At 39.9% G+C, this 21,468-nt stretch overlaps 2 protein-coding genes and 1 pseudogene across 3 annotated transcripts in view; 1 reads left to right on the plus strand and 2 right to left on the minus strand.

Annotated features, from left to right (window-relative positions):
• Window positions 1-1,365: 1,365 nt before the first annotated feature.
• On the minus strand, window positions 1,366-2,138 carry LOC102471559 (lysine-rich nucleolar protein 1 pseudogene; annotated as a pseudogene).
• A 3,120-nt stretch (window positions 2,139-5,258) lies between these two features.
• LOC102469301 (ras-related GTP-binding protein A) lies at window positions 5,259-6,849 on the plus strand. The gene is given in 2 exon segments (XM_006172196.3): window positions 5,259-5,656; window positions 5,658-6,849. Coding segments are annotated over 2 exon segments (936 nt in total). The 5' UTR covers window positions 5,259-5,615; the 3' UTR covers window positions 6,553-6,849.
• Window positions 6,850-12,540: 5,691 nt separating this feature from the next.
• Window positions 12,541-21,468, minus strand: part of HAUS6 (HAUS augmin like complex subunit 6) — a 44,860-nt gene continuing 35,932 nt past the window's right edge. For both annotated transcript variants that reach the window (XM_006166999.3, XM_014583636.2), the window contains exons 14-17: window positions 20,830-21,015; window positions 19,657-19,792; window positions 14,965-16,005; window positions 12,541-12,714 (exon numbers count right to left, since the gene is read on the minus strand). In XM_006166999.3, the coding sequence (XP_006167061.2) occupies window positions 12,683-12,714; window positions 14,965-16,005; window positions 19,657-19,792; window positions 20,830-21,015 (1,395 nt within the window). In that variant the 3' untranslated portion in view covers window positions 12,541-12,682. The remainder of the gene's footprint in view (window positions 12,715-14,964; window positions 16,006-19,656; window positions 19,793-20,829; window positions 21,016-21,468) is intronic.

Here is a 21,468-nt window from a genome sequence, read left to right on the forward strand (position 1 = left end):
TTCGCTATAGGGCGCGTGCGCTCGCCAGACAGAGAAAGACATAGAGACAGAAAGCGAGAAATCACCCCCCAGAGGGGATGGTCACGTTGCAATCTCTTCTCCTCCATTCTCCTCTCAGGATCTTGGGCACGTACACACACGTGCCCAGCGTGAGTTTAAGCCACTGGGTCCAGGACTTGAACTGCGGTCAGCTACATAGAAGTCCAGCAACAGAGCCATTACGCCAACTGCTGGTCTCCCCATTATGTAAGGTTTTTTTAAATTATTATTATTATTTTAACTTTATTTATTTATTTTTTTACTTTAATTTGATCAGAGAGGGACAGAGTGAGAGAGAGAGCAAGAGAAAGCCACCAGGTCCAGGACTCGAACCACAGTCAGCCATGTGGGAGTCCAGCACCCTTAATCACCACACCACCTGCTGGCCCCACCCATTATGTAAGTTTTAAATAGATTGGTGTTTGGGGTTGGCCCCAGTAGTTAAAGGAGCTAGATCACACATGGCCAACCACAGTTCAAATCCCAACCTTGGCAGCTTGCACTGGGTACATGTGCACGCATGCCCCAAATCCTAACAGGATAGAGAAATGGAGGAGATGAGATTGTGACATAACCACGTCCCACTGAGGGGTTTTCTCTCCTATCTGTCTGCATGCCTGCCTCTGGTGAGTATCTTCTGGCAATTGGGGGGGGGAGGGGAATAGAACAGAGTTCCATTTTTGTTTTACTGTGTTTTTACTTGTTAATTGTCCAGTATTATAAAATAAAATGTGCTCCAAAAACCAAACATAAATGAAATAATTATATCCTTTTAGGAAAAAAATAAAAATTATCAACTTAAGAAAGATAGAGAGTGACATAACAGCAAAAGGATGGACATGTGGATCAACGGAACAGCATGGAGTCCATAATTCAACTCTTAAATTCATGGTCAATGGATTTTTGGTTTTGGAGGGGGGGGAGACACTTGAGTTTAATCTTCCAATTTAAGTTTAACCTTCCAATTTAATTGACCTAGAAGCATTCTTGTCAGTATAAAAGACTTAGTTGGGGGCCGTGGAGAAGCTGAACCGGGTTCTGTGGTTGTGCTCCCAGCTCAAGCATAGTCACAGTTCTGACTACGGGTAGTTGGTGGTAGCTGTCAGTGGCCTTCTTGTTGAAGGCCATATTGGACCATCCACCCATGCTAGAGAGGTGGCTGGATGAGGTGTTTTCTTTTTCTAAAAATAATTATTTATTTAACTTTATTTATTCATTCATTTATTTTAACTTGACCAGAGAGAGACACAAAGAGGGAAATTGAGAATGCAAGCCACCCAGTCCGAGACGCAAACCGTGGTCAGTCACATGGGAGTGTCCAGCACCTTAATCACTATGCCACTTGCTTGCCCCAAGGGGAGAGCTTTTAAAGTCGCCCGTAAGTTTGAGAAATTTCAGTTTCTGTTCCTTCCTTTCAAAACCACCAGTATCCTACTGCCAAACTGGGTTCCCGTCCACCTCCTAGTTTCAGCAATTTCCATTCTGCCCCACTCAGGATCACTCCCTCCTTGCAAGGCCTTTTGCCTCGCCCGTCCTATGCGTGCTGCCTTATCCATGTGGCCTTTCTTTTCCAACACCACCTCTAGGTCTGCGTCTGGTTCCTCCTCCCAAGGGTCTCCTGCTACCCCACACTTTTTCCTCTTTTCTTCCTTTTCAGAGCTAGCTCCTACATGCCTTGCTGCACCTCCCTTTTTTTTTTTTTCACTCTCATCTTGGCTGGGACCTCTGGGCTATCTCCCATCAGGATGTACTCTGGAGCCTCAACTTTGACCAACTTCTCTTTACTAACATTCCTAGGGCTGCTCTCCATGGACTGGAGAGTTTTGAGTGACCCAGGACAGTGTCCTTCCTGGCAGATTTTCTTCATCTTCTTGCTGTGTTCCCTGGGGCTCCCCTGCTCCTGTTTCTGCCCCAAGGCAGTCTGCTCCTTACCCTCCTCCCCCTCAGAGCAACCATAAGAGCATCCCCTGCCTCCTAGAACAAAGGGTCTCACAACTCAGAAGGCTGCAACGTCCTTGACCTTTTTTTTCTTTCTTGTGGTTTTTGAGCTTTTTGTCATCTCTGGTCACCTCTTCACTCTGTCTATGGTCTGAGTACATAAGGCACACGCGTACTCATAGCCAGGGCTGGTAGTGGATCACAGCATGACCTCATTGGGTGCTGTTTGTCTCTTTCTCTTCCCCCCTCTTCCTTTTTGTCCCTCTCATTCAGTGAAGAAATAAACTTTTTTTAGAAAATCATGAAAAAATTTAATTGGCCTTATTTGCAATCCTAGAATCAAACAACACTTCATTTCATAAAATAGAGTGAACATTTCCTTGAGCTAAGTAGTGAATCATGTGGCTTTATAGGCAGAATAGGGCCGAGAAAAGCAGGAATAGAAAAGAAAAAGTAGATTGGTTGTTTCAAATTTTCTTTTCTTATAAAGATTAAAGCAGAGGGGACTTCCTTATTATACTTGCTAAATCCAGCCTGTCTGGGAATTTGGCTATTATCTCTCACTCTTCTGTTTTTTGGGGGGTTTTTTTTTGGTTTTTTTTTGAAGAGGTTTTCACTATAGGGCGCGTGCACTCGCCAGACAGACAGAGAGACAGAAAGCGGGAAATCACCCCCCAGGGGGGATGGCCATGCCACAATCCCTTCTCCTCCATTCTCCTCTCAGGATCTTGGGCACGCACACACACGTGCCCTGCGTGAGTTTAAGCCACCAGGTCCAGGACTTGAACCACGGTCGACTCCGAGAGAGTCCAGCGACATAGCCATTACGCTAACTGCTGGTCCCATCTCTCACTCTTCTGATTGCACAGTAGGTCAGGTAACTTGCTGACATAGAACTTTGGCATGAATGACTCCATTTTAGTTTAGTCTATTGGGTCTACTGTAGAAGTTCAGTGTAAACCAATAAGCCTTCTATAAGCTTTATTTAACAGAGAACAAAGGAAATACATCACCAACAAATTCAAAATAATAATAATAATGATGATGAATTAAATTAAATTAAATGGTTCTTAAAAAAAAGACAATGGGAGACTCCAAGGGAAAATTATGTCCAACCAATCGAATGTGAGGGTAAAAACAGACTTTCTCAGGCAGGCAAAGTCTTTACATTTTTACTGCCCTCGTACTGTTTATCAGGAAGTTATTGGGAAATGTATTTCACCTAATGAGTTAGTAAGCCAAAATGAGGAAGATATGACATCAAGGAAAAAGGATATCCAACACAATGAAGACGGGAAACTCCAGAATAATGGATCTCTGGAGTAGAGCCAAAGGTCCCAGAAGAGATGTCACCAAGGAGACGAACTTGAGTTTGAATACATAGTGGTCCCCCCTTATGGAGGATAAGTTCCAAGACCTCCAATGGATGCCTGAAACTGTGGACAGTACCAAACTCTATACACACACTGTTTCCCACTATACATATACGTACTTATGATAAAGATTAACTTATAAGTTGGGCACAGTAAGAGATTAGCAATAAGTAATAATAATGTAAGTAAACAGTTATAACAATACACTGTAATAAAAGTTATATGAATGTGGTTTCTTTCAAAATATCTATTATACTTTACCTTTGGTAACTGAAACTACAGAAAGAGAAACTGTGAATAAGGAGACTACTATATTAAGATTTTCCATATACTATTTTGTATTATGACAACTCACTGTATTATTTCCATAAGCAAGTACCATTTTTTAAAGAATTATTTTATTGGGACCAACAGCATAATGGCTATGTCACTGGACCCCCATGTAGTCAACCGCGGTTCATGTCCCAGACCCAGTGGCTTAAAACTCATGCCAGGCACATGTGCGTGCATGCCCAAGATCCCGAGAGGAGAATGGAGGAGAAGGGATTGCGGCGTGGCCATCCCCCCTGGGGGGGATGTCTCTCTCTGTCTCTCTCTGTCTGTCTGGTGAGCGCACATGCCCTATAGCAAAAACCTCTCCCCTGAAAAAATTATTTTATTTAACTTAATTAATTAATTCATTAATTAATTAAAATTTGACCAGAGAGGGAGAGCGAGAGAGAGTAGGAAAAATGAGAAAGCAAGAGGCCAGATCCGGGACTCGAACCAGTCAGCCATGTGGGAGTCCAGAGCTGTTAACCACGCCAACTGCCAGTCCCAGCAAGGACCATTTTTGAACTTTTCTTCTGCACACAACACACATTAACTCAGTGCCCTACATTAAAATAGGTATTCGAGTAATTTTTGAATGAATGGAAGAATACTTGAATTTATGCAATAGTGTATAGACTTTGGAAAAGGCTTTACTGTAGATAAGGAATATCCTGACTTAGTAAATTTAATTTCCTGATGATATGGATTCATTCTGAATGAAGGATACTAAATGTCACTGGTTCATTCACTTATTTGAAGATCCTTTTCCCTTGATGCCATGTCTTCCTCATTTTTGGCTTATTAACTCATTTGGTGAAACACATCTCTTCCAATCACTCTGATGAAAAGTGTGAGGGCAGTAAAAATTTCAAGACATTGCATGTGCAAATGTCTTTGTTTTTACACTCACACTCGATTGGTTGAACATAAGTTTTTAGAGATACAGTGTAGCCTATTAGTAGACAATTTAGCTTGTGTGAATCCAAATTCCATTTCATCATTTGATATCCACATAACTTGAAGTTACTTAATCTTCTGAAGCTTTGAGTTTCTCACTTGAAAATAGGGTCATTTATTCATAGGTGAGGTTGGAGTTTAAGCATGAGGTTCCGTATTACAATTTCCTGCAGCTCTGCAATTTTAATTATAAATTTTCGAGTCTGTGAGAAGCACTTGCCTCAAAGTGGAAAAAGCACTGACTGAATCCGGGTCTCCTGCTAGGGATTTCCTATCACCTGGCTGTGTAGCACTGCGCAATCACCTGACTTCTCCAAACTGGCTTTCCTTATCTGTCGTTTTCTCTAGTCCTGCTCTAGTACTCATGCGGCAAGGAACCTGGGGAGGCCTGAGCGGAATGAGAAGTTAGAGGACCGCCTTCCACTTCAGCTATCTGCTGCCCCTACCTGAAAGTACCCAGGCACACCTCGCGCCTACAACGAGTTGCGTCATTGGTGGTGGTGCTTTTGGCCACAAGAGGGCAGCACTCTCCCACCAACCATATACGTACGTACCACCTGGCAACCGCGAACCCAGCTTAAATAGAAGACTAAAAACACCTGAGTCCTCGGTTTTCCCTTCCATCTTCCCTCCCACGAGGCCCTGGTTGGATTTCATTAAACGAGCAGCTTCTCAAAGCTCGCGGTGCAGTGACGGCAGAGCGCGGGGGTCTCGCGAGACCACCACCGGAAGTGGGTGGTGGCGAGGACGCGGCGGTTCACTTCTCCGGAAGGCGAGCGAGTGTCCCGAGCTGCTGCAGCCGTCCGCCCAGTCGCTTTCGGAGAAAGCCAGCCCCGCCACGGCCTTCCCAGCCCGGAGTTCGCGCTCCCAGCTTGCCCGACCGCTCGGCTGCGCAGACCGAGGCCCAACCCGCGGAACTCCCGGCGCCTGACCACTCGCTCGGCGCTGCAGCTAGGCCGCGCCCTCAGGCCCAGTCCGCGGCGGCCCCGGCAGGTGATGCCAAACACAGCCATGAAGAAAAAGGTGCTGCTGATGGGGAGGGTCGGGGAAGACCAGCATGAGGTCGATTATCTTTGCAAATTACATCGCTCGCGACACCCGGCGCCTGGGGGCCACCATTGATGTGGAGCATTCCCATGTCCGATTCCTGGGGAACCTGGTGCTGAACCTGTGGGACTGTGGCGGCCAGGACACCTTCATGGAAAATTATTTCACCAGCCAGCGAGACAACATCTTCCGGAATGTCGAGGTTTTGATTTACGTATTTGACGTGGAGAGCCGCGAACTGGAGAAGGACATGCATTATTACCAGTCCTGTCTGGAGGCCATCCTCCAGAACTCTCCTGACGCCAAAATCTTCTGCCTGGTACACAAAATGGATCTGGTTCAGGAGGATCAGCGTGACCTGATTTTTAAAGAGCGAGAGGAAGACCTGAGGCGTTTGTCTCGCCCCCTGGAGTGCGCTTGTTTCCGAACGTCCATCTGGGATGAAACGCTCTACAAAGCCTGGTCCAGTATCGTCTATCAGCTGATTCCCAACGTTCAGCAGCTAGAGATGAACCTCAGGAATTTTGCCCAGATTATCGAGGCCGATGAAGTTCTGCTGTTCGAGAGAGCTACGTTTTTGGTTATTTCCCATTACCAGTGCAAAGAGCAGCGTGATGTCCACCGCTTTGAGAAGATCAGCAACATCATTAAGCAGTTCAAGCTGAGCTGCAGTAAATTGGCCGCTTCTTTCCAGAGCATGGAAGTTAGGAATTCTAACTTCGCTGCTTTCATCGACATCTTCACATCAAACACGTACGTGATGGTTGTTATGTCGGATCCCTCGATTCCTTCTGCAGCTACTCTGATCAACATTCGCAATGCCAGGAAACATTTTGAGAAGCTGGAGAGAGTGGATGGCCCCAAGCACAGTCTCCTTATGCGTTGAATATTGCCAAATGCTATTTCTGAAAATGCTGAATTGCCTTTTTCCCTTGCACCCTTTATTTTTAAAATTCATGATGTCATGTGTGTAAAAGTGAGCTTTGAGATGTGTGCTGCTTACTACCCCATCTTTCCCTTACCCACTCCCTAGTCTTAAAATATTGGACGCTATTTACTCAGCTATCCAGTAGAGAGCTTCAAGATGGCCTTTCTGTAAAGTTGATAATGGTGTAACACTAGATGGTTTGTGTGTGTTCTGATTGCCTGGTTATAATAGATATGCACAAAAAGGCTTTACCAGTATCTTGCCTTTCTGAAAAGTTGATAATGGTGTAACACTAAAGTAGATGGTTTGTGTGTGTTCTGATTGCCTGGTTATAATAGATATGCACAAAAAGGCTTTACCAGTATCTTCCTGTATTCCTTATCAGATTGCAAAGATGGAATGTCACTATTTTATCAGCAAGGTATTAAAATGAATTTATAAATTCCTCTTGGCTTCAATCATGAATAAACAATTGATGTTAGCAATTTAAAATATGGTCTTATTTGAAATAATTTGAAGGTGCTTAATATGTAAATCTAAAGATTCTGAATGCTTGTAAGTATTACTTAACAAGCGATTTTGATTCTGTGAACTTAGCCCCCACCACTTAGCATCTGTAGCAGAGTGGTTAAGACTGTGGACTCTGGAGCTAGACCACACAGCTAGTTGAGTTAGTATTCTGGTCTCTTCATTTTTACTAGCTCTGTGAACTTGGACAAGATATTTAATTTCACTGTGCTTGTTTCCTCATTTGTAACGTGGGTAAGAATACAACTTCATAGAATTGGTGCCTAGCACATACTTGGTAGTACATACCTAACAGCTATCGTCATTGACGGAGCCATTCTCCCCAAATTATTAGCCTTTATTAAGTGCCAGATATTTTTAAGAATTATTTAACTTTATTTATTTACTTATTTATTTTAATTTGACCAGAAAGAGACAGAGTGAGAGGGCAAGTGAGAAAACAAGCCGCCAGGTCCAGAACTTGAACCATGGTCAGCCACATGGGAGTCCAGCATACTTAACTACCATGCAACCTGCTAGACCCAAGTGCCAGATATTCTTAATTACTTGTACATTTATCTTAATCAGCACAACCTATGAGATAGGTTTCTTTGTTTTAATGGTTAAGTAAACTGTCCTACAGCTAAACTCAAGACAATCAGACTACACACTCTTCTCTTTTAACTATTACACTACACTTAATTCCTCCATTGAAAGAAAAGCTCATCATAAAAATTCTAGCTTTGTAGGTGTAGATTATTCCTTCATATATTGATAATTCCAAATTTACATACTGAGGAAGCTAATGCCCACAAAGTGCCTTTTTTTTTTTTTTAAAAGGGTTTTTGCCATAGGCCTGTATTCACCAGAGACAGAGGGAAGGTGAGAAATTACCCCCTGAAGGGGAGAGCTACATGCAATCCCTTTTCTCCTCCATTCTCCTCCTGGGGCTCTGGTCACACAAGCAACAGATGGATTTTCAAGCATCCAGGTTTGAGACTCAAACCGTAGTCAACCATGTAGGAGTCCAGCACCTTAATCATCATGCCCCCTGGCCTCTGAAGGAAGTGTTTCTTTCACTTTGTGCAAGATCACTTTCCTATTTATATTTATCTGGAAATTGGACATTGAATTAGATTCTTAGATTACCTACTTTTGGGGAAGGATTCTCAGGTTCCTAATTTGCATTGGCAATGTGATATAATGAAATCAGAAAACAGACCTAAAATCTCCCATTCCACTTCCAGCAATAGCTGTCTTAGATTGTTTGAGATGAAATTTAAGTGTATTATAGCCAGAGACCACTGACCAGCCTCTCTAAATCTCTCATTTTACAGAGGCAATATCTTTATATAGACTGTACATATAACTGGCAGGACTTTAGGATTTATAAGAACATTTATCCTTTTTAGCAGTGGATGTGGATAACCAGGTCCCTATCCATGAAATGCAAAAAAGATAGATGTAAGTCACAAAATCATCTAATTAGGATCATCTAATCATCTAATTTGGCTTAAGTTAATGTAGAGACTCTCTAGGTAAGAAAACTCTGATAATACACTTTTAAAAATAATTTTAAAACATGTGGCACTTTGATAATTAAATAGCAGTAGCAAAATACTCTTAAATCACTGAATCAATTTTTTTTTATCAAGTTATCAATGTATATACCTTTGTGTGTGATAATTTTGTGGTTTGCAGGGCTTTTGTGGGATTATTAATATAGAAAATTCCAGAGCCAGATTATACAATATGAAATATTTACTCAAGACAGTAGTTCACTGAACATATTTACAAACAGCCCCACAGAGGGTTCATATTTTAAATAGGATGTGGACTTGCTGCTCACAGTGCACAGGGAAAGGGTGATCTCTAGAGCAAACAACCATGTAGTACAACTTGATGCAAAAGAGAATTTCACTTCAATATACTCCCTCCTTTACATCAAGGGAAATGTCCTTAAATGAATTTTTATTTTGTTGAACTTCAGTACCCTCAGAGTGGAAAAATATGTATAGTTTGATGTTATACAGGTCTCAAAAATTCTTTTTTCCTTTAGATAAAACTGACTTCCTAGTTTATAGTTAAGAAAAACATGGTAAAGAAAGGGTTTCAAAATTGGGAGGTTTTGATTTCCTGCATCATAGTCTTCATCTCTAGAAGTTCTGTTTGATTCTATTTTATAGAGTCTACCTTTTTATAGAGTTTCTCATTTAAGTCATGAAATAATTTTGTCATCTCCTTGAGTAGATTGCCTGTTTTCTCTTGCATTTCATTGAATCCCACACCTTTCAAAATACTTGTGAATATTTTTGTTTTCTGTTAAATTCCCTCCAAATGTTTTTAACTTCAACTGTTTTATTTCACTTTAAAACTTTTTTAAGGTTTACCAACATTACATGTTTGTCCTCTTTAGACATTTAAAATAATCAGCACATTTTGGCATTATCTAAGTTTTGATCAGTTTATATACCTTTATATCTTAAAAATTGCGAGCAGAATAATGTACATTCTTTGTAATCTCTCTCAAATGAATATAATGAGAAAAAATACATTTATAGCAGTAAATTTGCCCTATTTTTACCAGTACTTTTATTCCATCATGTAGGAGCCAAGCCAAATAATTTCAACATTTAAGTATTTGCTAAAAATGATACACAGGCCTTGGGATATATGTATTTTTTACATAACTGATATAACTGGAGAGATCACATAGAAAAACTATAAAACAAGTTAATGAAATATTAAATGAGTAAAAAGTCAAGATAAATCATAAGAAGTCACAGAGAAGGGATAGGCACATAGAAAAGGATAAATTAAGCTTTCAAGACAGAAGTGAGATTTGTTCTGAGCCTTTAGGAAAAAAAAACTAATTGTAACAATGCAGAAAGGAAAGGTAAGGTATTCCAGCTTTAGGAGACTTGGGAACCAAGATTTTTAAAGACCCATGCTCACTGGAGCATTTCAGTAAAAAGAAATGGGTGATCATAGTGGAAGTGGGAATAGAGGAAATCTCTTAAATTTGAACTCTATTCCAGAACTAGCAATGAACCTTTAATGGAATTTTAGGCAAGGAAATAACATGACAAAAGTAGTTCCTTAAGGGTGAAAAGCAACTAAGCAGGAGATGCTGGGTAGGAAGAGGCTCAAGACAAAAAGTCACAATGATGGAACCAGCAGATGGTGTAATGGTTACTTCGCTGGACTCCCATATACTCAACCTCGGTTCAAATCCTGGGCCCTGTGACTTAAAACTCATGCCAGGTGCATGTGCGTGCATGCCAAAAATTGCACGAGGAAAATGGAGAAGGGACTGTGACGTGGCTATACCCCTGGGGGGTTGATTTCTCACTCTATGTCTGTCTCTCCAGCAAGCGAGCACATGAACCCTATAACAAAAATCTCAAAAAAAATCCCCAAAAAAAACAGTCACACTGACAGTGGATTAAGAGAAAGACAGACACTAAGGGCCTCCTATATCTTACTGGTGAATTTCCCTATCAGATACTTAACATTCTCTAAAGCCATATAAATGTAAATGGTGTACCTGCTTCTTAAAGTTACCCCACAGTTAAATGTTAATCTACTCTCCAGCAGGCGGGTTTTCAAACTTCCAGGGAAGCAAATTTAAAATGCAGATTCCCAATTCCCGTGTTAGACCCCAATTTTTAGATGCATCCTGAATGATCTTAATAGATTGGTTCTTGAGTTCTACACTCCCTGCTTATGTATCATCTTTAAAATAGGTATAATCACTACCTTATGAGGTTGTAATAATTAGCTAATATGTATTAAACGTGTCTACCCAATGGCCCTGGCACTTTGCAGATACCAGTATGATAGCCATACCTCATCCATAACATACTAATATTGTATTTTCAGATACTGGATTTTCTTAAAACACACTACAGGATGGTTTCCCAGTACATCTGCAGAAACCTGAGTTAACTAATAAAGGTAAATAGCACATGAGAAGTTTCTTTCTCTTCCGCTACAAAAAAAAAAAAAAAAAGTGGTTATATGTGCTTTCTTCTGTCTTTTCTCCCAGAAAAACGTCTTCAAACTGGGACAGGGCAACTTAAAGAGAGAAAGGCAGCCCAAGATAAGTGAAGAAAGATGAACTATTAAGTCCATCTACTTACGGAATTTTCCCATCAAACTTTTCTCCTCTCCATGCCAGGGGACAAGGTTTTGATAATTACAAATTCAGGCTTTAGAAAGCATATTGTAGGTGCTATCACCCTTTCAGTGGCTCTTCCAATTCTTCCTGGTTCAGGGAGGGCAATGGCATATGTGCACTTGGATGCTAGGAACAAGCCCTTTTCTGGGGCAAAAGTCCCCAACAGAGTAAGGCAGGAGACTGCATGAGCACTAAGTTATTTAACCCAATTCAATTTTCTCAAGTTATTTTGGGACTAACCTATAGACAATTGGACTCCTTTGGTGGGTTATGAGCTGTAAAGTAACATAATCAAAACTAATTCCTTTCCCAAAACAGAACCTCCCTTAAAAAAAATAAATATTTAAAAACTAATGAATTTTTACTTTAAAATAAGCTAGGATTAAATTCTCAAAGTCTAAATTAGACTAAATCTCAATCTGTTACACAATCCACTAAATGGATTTATAGTTTCAGTTCTTTAAAAGTGTCTAGTCAGCTTCCATCTTTTCCTTTTTCTAAATTCATTCTGCCTCAGTCTTCATTTAATACTACATGCACTTCATTCCATCAAACATCGCTTCTCAGAATCGACCTATTTGAATAATGATTAAACCTGTTTGGAGCTTACCCAATCTTAAAATCTGTCATCTTGACTCCATATTCCAAGGTACTACTTTTCTCTCTTTTGTTGGTTAGTACAAAATGATTCACGAAGAAACCATAAAAGTTGTACATTTCTCTAAAATGAAAAATCAGTATATTCAGTAGCTATATTAACCACTAGGTAAAAGTACAAAAAATGCTACTCATGTTAAATGGAATCCTAACAGAATAAATTAGTTAAACCTACTTTTTTCATATATTTAATGCTTAAAAAAATTATTCAGAAATCAAAATGGCTTCGCACAGGGACCAGCAGGTGGCACGGTGGTTCAGACATGGGATTTGCACATGTCCAACCGTGACTTGAGCCCCAGGCCCAGTGCCTTGAAAATGATGGTGGGCATGTGTGTGTGCATGCCCAAAATCATGCAAGAATGGAGAAGGGATGGCAAAGAGGCCATCTCCCCTGACAGGTGATTTCTCACTTTCCCTCTCTCAGGGGAGCACAAGTGCCTATGAAAAAAGAAAAAAAGGCTCACATAATTGACTTTTGATTTCCAAATACTTCATACTTTAATACCAACCCCTACAAAAAGAAAGAAAAAAAAAAAAAAAAACAGACACACTTCCCTCACCTAAAAACATTACAGGAAGCTTTTAGAAAGCATTTAAGATTTTTCAGGACTTGAGAGTATTACACTTCCAACAAGCATTTAAGTTATAAATCTATCCGATGACAGAGCTTCAGTTTTAAGTGCATCATAGTTAAATTAGCTGGATAATGCTTCATTTTGTCATGTCAGGCAGAGATTCTTTTCAATCAAGGCTCTTTCTCAAGAGTTCTTCTTCTGTAAAATTGAGGTAAATAAAAAAGGAATAAGCCAACATTACAAAAATAAATAAGACAGATTCCAAGTAGTAAAATATTTTCAATATACCAGTGTTTAATTATCAATGGCAAGTCAAAGTGACATATAACAAATCTGTATCACCATATCCATATCTGTCCTAACATGCTATAAGATCAATTTAACTATGGTGAAAATTTTCAAATGTACAAAAGTGAAGAAAATTATGATTAACCCAATGTACCTATTACCTAACTTAAATAATTTTTTCAGTTGCCAGAGTTTACATGTGCTCACCTGAGACAGAGAGAAAAAGAGCATACCCCAACAGGGAATGGTCACACAGTAATCCCCTTTCTCCATTTTTCCATTCTGTGAGGATGTTGGAAATGAGCATATGTCTTGGTGTGTTTTGTTTGTTTGTTTTTTGCTATAGGGCAGACAGGGAGAGACAGAGAGACAGAAAGCAAGAAATCACCCCCCAGGGGGGATGGCCATGCTGCAATCCCTTCTCCTTTTGGGATCTTGGGCATGCACGCACACGCGCCCGGCATGAGTTTAAGCCACTGGGTCCAGGACTCGAACCGCAGTCGACTACATGGGAGTCCAGCAACATAGCCTTACACTAACTGCTGGTCCCCTTGGTGTGTTTTTTAAGCCACGGGAGTTGGGATTAAAACTATGGTCAGTCATGTGGGTTCGAGGTCTCTTAACCACTGGGCTACAGGCCAGCTCAATAACTGTTAAAAGTTGAATTATGTTCCCCATAAAGATATGAAGTTCTAACCCCAGTACTTAAGAATTAACCAAATTTGGAAATATGGTCCACATAGATATAATTAGCTAAGATGAGATCATGCTGGAGTAGGGTGGGACCTTAATTAACACTACAACTGGGACCAACAGATGGCGCAGCAGTTACATTGCTGGACTCCCACATGGCTGACTACAGTTTGAGTCTCGGACCCGGCAGCTTGAAAATCACAACAGGCATGTGTGTGTGCATGCCCAAGATCCCAGGAGAACAGAGAAGGGATTGCAGCATGGCCATCCTCTCTGGGGGGTAATTTCTCACTTTCCCTCTCACTGTGTTTGTCTCACTCTCTCTCTCTTCCTATCTCTCTCCAGTGAGTACAAGCACCCTAAGGTAAAAGCCTCTAAAAAAACAAAAACAATACAACTAGTGTCCTGATGAGAAGATACACGTATAAAAGAACACCATGAAAATAAAGACAAAGATTAGATTATGCTGCCATATGCCAAGGAATGCCAGGAGACACCAGAGGCTGGAAGAGGCAATGAGGGCCTAGTGACTTTTGAGGGAACATGGTCCTGCCAATACCTTGATTTTAGACATCTAGCCTTTAGAACTTAGTCTCCAGAGACAATAAATTTCTGTTGTTTTGAGCCACCCAACACGTAGTATATTTTTATGGCAGCCCTAGGAAACTAATACAATGACCAATGTTTTGTTTCTGCTCTGCACTCCCATCATATTTATTTCAAAGTAAAGCATAGGTATAGTATTATAACAGTGACACTTAAAGTAGTGTTTCTGGGGCCAGCAGGTGGCATGGTGATTAAGGCACGGATCTCACATGAAAAACATGCCAGGCACATGTACACGCATGCCCAAAAATCCCAAGGAGAGAATGAGGTTCTCCCTCATTCTCAATGAATTCGCAATGTGGCTGAACCTCCGAGGAATAATTTTTCACTGTCCTTCTCTCTGTCTGTCTCAAGTGAGTACACATGGCCCATGACAAAAACCTTTAAAAAAAAAAAAAAATATATAGAATGAGAGAGAGAAAGAGAAAGTGAGAAAGCAAGCCGCCAGGTCCAGGACTGGAACCACAGTCAGCCATGTGGGAATCCAGCGCCTCTAACCACCATGCCACTTGCCGGTCCCGTGTTTCTCAACTTTTAAAAAAACCACCTCTACTAGACAAGATTTTGATAGATTTACTTTCAGTACTTTGTATTACAATATCAGTAAGTTTCCAGCTTGGGTGTTTTTCTCTTTTTTTTATACCTATTCCAAACTAACTATAAAATAGGTTCATATGAATAGAGATTCGAAAGTTACCCATAATAGTTCACTCTTCTCATCCTAGATGGAGGAATGAGAAGCAAACTTTGTCATATTAACAACTAAGATCATGCAGGTACTCACTGTGAATTATTTTTATGAAACATTAAGAAAAAACTTCAACAGGTGAATGAATATGCACAGGTCTAGTTAAATCTTACCTTTTAAATTAGGTGGTTCTCCAAGACTACATGGTACTGTAGTCTTCAATCTTTGCTCCACTGGAGAAAACTTTATTAGTGGTGAAAGAGACTGTTTTCTTTCACCAGGAGACATGTGTAATGATGGTTTTGTATAGTCAATGTACAAATCATGAATATCTGAAAAGTTAAGTATATCATCTGTTTGCATGTTTTGGTGAGTAGTGCTCAATTCTGGTTTGTGTCTTTCAAGTGTTTCAGAATTAAAGGGGTCAGATTCTTCTCTCTTCTTGGAAAGACATTTCTTCAGAGCCTCAGATCTACTGCGAATAGCCTGTAAGCTGAAGTCTTTTTCTAGAGTAGTCTGTCTTTCTCCTACAATATCTTCTGGAAAAATGTTACTATGCACAGGACTATTTGGCTCTAGCTTAAAATTGGCCTCTGAGCTACTAGAGCTGTTAAGACTTAAGTGACCAACTTCTTCTGGGAGAGTTTCATGTAGTATACCAAAATCGTCATTCTTAAAACTCTTAGAACTAATTTCACTTGAAATTTGAAAAGAGTTCCATAACACAGTTTTATGCAGGGGAGTTTCTTTGTAAGAAGCCTGTGAGCAGTCCAATATTCTATTAGATTCCTTTTTGCTACTACCCATCATATATATCTTACTGCCTATAGCAGGGGACAGTGTCTCTATTTGGGTAGTTTCTGAAAGCTTCGTTGGTAAACCTGTACATTCTGAATCTTGCTTCCAAATTATTTTCTTATTTAACAAATCTGAATGATTTTGTGTTGCTGGTTCAACCATGTGACTGGCCATCACATGGTTCCTAGGTCCATATGTGAGGCAATCTGAAACAACTTTCTCCTCAGGCAAATGAGACTGGCCAGTATCTGCTACAGTGGTAGCTGAGAGGAAACTGGCTGTGCTCCGATTATCATGCAACACAGGGAAGGATTCTGGCAACACTTCTCTGTGTTCAGTATCCATCTGAATTGGCTCTTTACTTCTGTTATCTTCCATTTCAACAGCTTTTCTCCATGAAGTCCTAATTTCAGTTACTAATTAAAGGGAAGAAAAAAAAAACACAATTTATTAATATTCTCAAACCTAAGAGCTTGTAATTAAATATGTCTAGTGATGAAGATACAACTACTGGGACCAGCAGTTAGCATAATGGCTATGTCGCTTGGCTCCCATGTAGTTGACCGCAGTTCGAGTCCCGGACCTGGTGGCTTAAACTCACACCGGGCACATGCACGTGTGTGCGTGCCCAAGATCCCGAGAGGAGAATGGAGGAGAAGAGATTACGGGGTGGCCATCCTCCCTGCGAGGTGATTTCTCGCTTTCTATCTCTCTGTCTCTCTCTGTCTTTCTGGTGAGTGCACATGCCCTATAGCAAAAACCCCTAAAAAGAAAAAAAAAAAAAAAAGATATAGCTACTGACTCAGTATATGTTCATAAACATATTGGTTGGACAACAAGGCTCCATAGTATAATAAACTCCAACACTAAAGAAATCTATCTCCAACTCATCAAATACAAGTTAACATATATAACAAAAACTATTCCTGAAATGTTCATATTATATAACATAGGGCATATGAATTATGTGTGGTAAAAAGACATTTCCAGGGCCAGATGTTGTACAGCAGTAAAATGCAATGCTCTGTGAGGCTGAAACAGAGGAGTTCTGGGTTCATGTCCAGAAGTTTCCCTGAATATGTTAGGCATGCACATGCCCAGGATCCAGTGTAAGATGGGGCTGTGGATGGATCACAGCATCAGGATCTTCTCAGAAGTGCTGTCTCTCTTTTTTGTCTCTCTTGCTTATGGAGGATATAAATACACTTTAAAAGGAAAAAAAGATTTTCTTGTCCATCTAGGACAGGGTTTCACAAGCGTTTTCTGTAAAGGGCCAGATAGTAATATTTTAGGTTTAGCAGGCTATCAAGACTGTTAAAATCACTCAACTATGCCACTGTAGCATGAATGCACAACAGTCCCCCCCTTATCTGCCAGGTACCTGTCTCAAGACATTTAGAGAATGCCTGAAATCATGAACAGTACTAACTAACAGAACAACTAATAATAAAATAGAACAATTCTAACAATGTAAGGCAAGCTCTGCAGCCTACTGGTTAAGGGAGTCAGATCCCACATGGCCAACTATGGACTGAATCCCAGCTCCAGTAGCTTGAAAAACATACCAGTGCTTGTGTATGCATGCCCCAAATCCCAACAGGAGGAAGAAATGAAGGAGAAGGGATTAAGGCATAAGCCCCCTCGGAGAGTGCTTTCTGACTTTCTGTCTCTCTGGCAAAGTAAATGCACCTGCTGGAAATTAAAAAATAAAAATAATTTTTAAATGTACTGTAATAAAAGTTATGTGAATGTGGTCTCTCTTGCTTTCAAAACATCTTATTGAACTGGGAACCAGCAGTTAGCGTAATGGCTATGTCGCTGGACTCCCATGTAGTCGACCACAGTTCGCGTCCCGGACCCAGTGGCTTAAAACTCACGCCGGGCGCCTGTGCGTGCGTGCCCAAGATCCCGAGAGGAGAATGGAGGAGAAGGGATTGCAGCATGACCCACCCCCCTGGGTGAGTGATTTCTCGCTTTCTGTCTCTATGTCTCTCTCTGTCTGGCGAGCGTACGCGCCCTATAGCGAAAAACCTCTCCAAAAAAACCCCAAAAAACAAAACAAAACAAAACAAAAATCTTATTGAACTGTGCACACCTATTTCTGGACCACAATTGACCACAAGTAACTAAAACTGCAGATAAGGGGTACTACTGTAAAATAGTGTATCAAGGAGCTGGCAGGTTGCGTGGTAGTTAAGAGCACTGGACTACCAAATGGCCAACTGCAGTTTAAATCCCAAAACTGGCAGCTACTTTCTTACTTTCCCTCTCTCTCCTTCTTCTCTCTCTCTCTCTAGTCAAATTAAAATAAATAAATAAAGATAAAATAATTATTTAAAAAAAAAAACAAAAACAGTGTATCAGTAAATGAGCAAAGTTGTATTCAATGGTTTCATTTACAAAACATGCAGACTGGGGCCATATCTGATTCACATACCGTATTCTACACTGTAGCTTAGTTCAACCTAAATTTCTTAAATTTTGTTACAGGGCACATGTAAGCACTAGAGAGACAGGATCGGGTGGGTGGGTAGAGAGGGCAAACAAGCATCCCCCAAGGGGGATGCGTCCAAACCACAATCCCTTCTCCTCTCGGGATTTTGGGCACGTATACACATGCACCTATTGTGTTCTTCAAGCTTCCAGGTCTGGGACTCAAACTGCAAAGTCAGTCACATCGGATACAGCCATAACCACTATACCACTGGCTGGCCCCAGAAATTATATTTTTAACCATTCAACCATGATAATCTGCCTTCATATGGACACCAACATCAGGACTTTACCTATACAAATTGTAGGATATAGGGGGAGAGTATTAAGCAGTCTGACTCATTTGGGAGAGGTACTCTATGCACACACAGTTTTTGGGTGGTGCTTCTGGTTGTTAACTGGGAGAGCACAGTCTCTATACTTTATAAATCTGGATCACAAGTCAGATCAAGAAGCAGAGAATTTTTAAAGTGATCTGTAAAATATTTTCCAGAAAAAAAAAAGAGTAAAACAACAAAAACAAAGAGAAAAAAATTACTGACATATATATACCATGTATATCACCAGGGCTAATTAAACCTCTGTATACTGAGTATTCTAAAGTCATAAAATAATAGTACTGAAAGACTCCTCTATAGATGAGCATGCCCACTCATAAACTTCACAAAAAGTTTTTTGTTTTGTTTTGTTTTGTTTTGTTTAAGAGGTTTTCGCTATAGGGCACGTGCGCTCACCAGAGACCAGAGAGACAGACAGAAAGCGAGAAATCACCCTCCAGGGGGTATGTATGGCCATGCTGCGATCCCTTCTCCTCCATTCTCCCCCCGGGGATCTTGGGCAGGCATGCACACAGGCCCGGCATGAATTTAAGCCACGAGGTCCAGGACTTGAACCACGGTCAACTACACAGGAGTCCAGCAACATAGCCATTACACTAACTGCTGGTCTCAACTTTACAAAAAGTTTTTAAAGCAAAATGAATAGTCGTTGCTAAGTAACTTGAAATATATAGAAGAGAGTTTTAAAGTGTGTTATCAAAATATCTATTCGATCATGGTTCTAACAGTGGTGATGCCTAAGAAAGAAAGAAGAGACAGAAAGTGTAAGGAGCAGCCCAAATTTGAGCCAGCATGGTGACCTATAAACGCATGCAGAAAGGTGATTCCATGGACAGTCATATGCAGGGCAATGAATGTCATTAACATGTGAATACACTGTCTCTCTACGTTTCTAAAAGTGCAGAGCAGTATTGAGTTAAAGGAAGTCACATGTATTACTCAGAATTGGCCAAAGATTACAGAAAACAGGACTATAGGGACTAGCCAGGTATCTTCTCATCTTCAGCCAATTTACATCTGAAAACAACTGGCTTTGCATTCCACTTCCCTTCCCCCATTCTGCTCTTTAAACCAGCTGCCTCCATCAGAAGAGTCAGGACCACCTAATCCCTGCTTTTCTTTACTTGTATGTCTTTGTGTATTTATTTCTATGTTTATTCTCAAATCCATGGCCACAACCCTCAGATCACACATTCATTTAGCTGTGTGGGACACGGCAAGAAAGCATTAACTTACTCAAGTTTTCTGGAGTTCGGGGAATCTGGTTCCTTGTTAAAAAAGGGTTAGAAACTAGAGAATCAATTAGTTCCTCTAATTTTACTTCTTTTCCTTCAGAGGGCTGTGGTGAATCAGACAAAACTGCTCTGGCAACCTAAAACAGAAAAGAACAAGTAAAGCAAAAACAACCAAGCCCATTGGTAGAGTACATCAAGAGCCCAACCCATAATAGATGGCACAAATATAAGCACTATCTGAAACTCCAGAGCACTCTGTATAAATAATGTAGGAATAATCCTTTAAGGTGAAATGGAATACAAAACTACTTTTCCTTTTTTTTAGATGTTCTTTATAAAGGAAATAGGTAAAAAAAAAAAAAAAAAAAACCTTATACTTGGACAATGTAAACTAGTTCTGACTACACAGTGACCTAAGCAGTTATAATTAAATATTTATTTAATTAATAATTTACTAAGTCAAACTTTTCTTATAGTTTCTCAGGAATAAAAAGTAATTGACTTATTTGTTGTGTAATCAAATTCAAACAAGGCTAAGGAATACGTACAATAAAAAAAAATTAATGAATAGCTTGAGTATTTAATTTGTATAAACTGAGTGCTATAATACTGAATGAGACTACATGTGATTATCTACCAGTGAAAAGCAGAATGCCTTATGGGATAGGTCTAGTTAGGAAAATCAAGTTCATGAACAAAGATACATTTAATCACTTTTGAAATTTGTAGAAAGCAAAAAGAACAAAATCTTTGCTCAGTGATAATATGACATCTCATTCTTTGTTCTAACAAAAAAAGTAGTTCAGTTAAACAACAGACAAAAATAACAAAGCATTTTGATAGAGTATAATCATTTGTTACATCTAACAATTTATATAATATTAAATCCCAAAATATCATACCATGTATTACTTTTAATACTTTCAGATCGTCCCTGCAGAATGGGAAGTAGGTTTTAATCAATGGATATAAACTTAAAATTAAATTAGTTTATATTAAAAATTATTTCCACTTGAGGACTAATTTTGTATTAGCTATGTCTTACATTATTTGTGATCTCCTTTTTCCCAAATTAGCCCAGTAACTCAATAATTAACTACATTTATTTATGATCCTAGTACCACTGAAAAAAATAAAAAATATTTAAGTATACTTATTACAGTCTTTTTCTAACCTCTTCTACCAGATGATCTTGCTCTTTTTGGAATGGATCATTTTTTCTGGTTGGTATAGACCCTCCATATGCACTTCTCCCTGTATTCTTTACAGTATTGGATAATGGAGAGTACTCCACTTCATGTTCTGGTATTTTCTTAGAAATTGTCTCATTTTTCTCTTTTGGAGTTCTCATCTTTATGTCCTAAAGAAGACAGACATGTATGTTAAAACCATAATAGTCATGACTGATCTTAAAGTTTTATTCATAAGGGCCATGGTAATTCATGGACCTATAAAACATTGTTAATATTACTGTGAAATTAAATTCACTGGCAGAACTGAATAATTCTCATAATCCTATTTCAAAACCATATAAATAGAAGTGGTACAAAAAGCAAATAGTGGAAAATGTAAAATAGATATTAAATTTAATTAAACCGTGATCAAAAACAATTTAATATGGTCAAAACTGGGGCCAGCAGATGGCATAGTGATTACATCACTGGACTCCTACCAGGCTGACCGTGGTTTAACTCCCAGACCCAGTGGCTTGAAACTCATGCCAGGCATGTGTGAGTACATGCCCAAGATCCCAGGAGAAGAGTGAAGGAAGGACTGTGGCATAACCACCCCTCCCCCTGCAGGTGACTTCTCT

This window comes from Tupaia chinensis, unplaced genomic scaffold (assembly GCF_000334495.1).
Source record: "Tupaia chinensis unplaced genomic scaffold, TupChi_1.0 Scaffold144392_1, whole genome shotgun sequence".
NCBI classification, from domain to species: domain Eukaryota; kingdom Metazoa; phylum Chordata; class Mammalia; order Scandentia; family Tupaiidae; genus Tupaia; species Tupaia belangeri.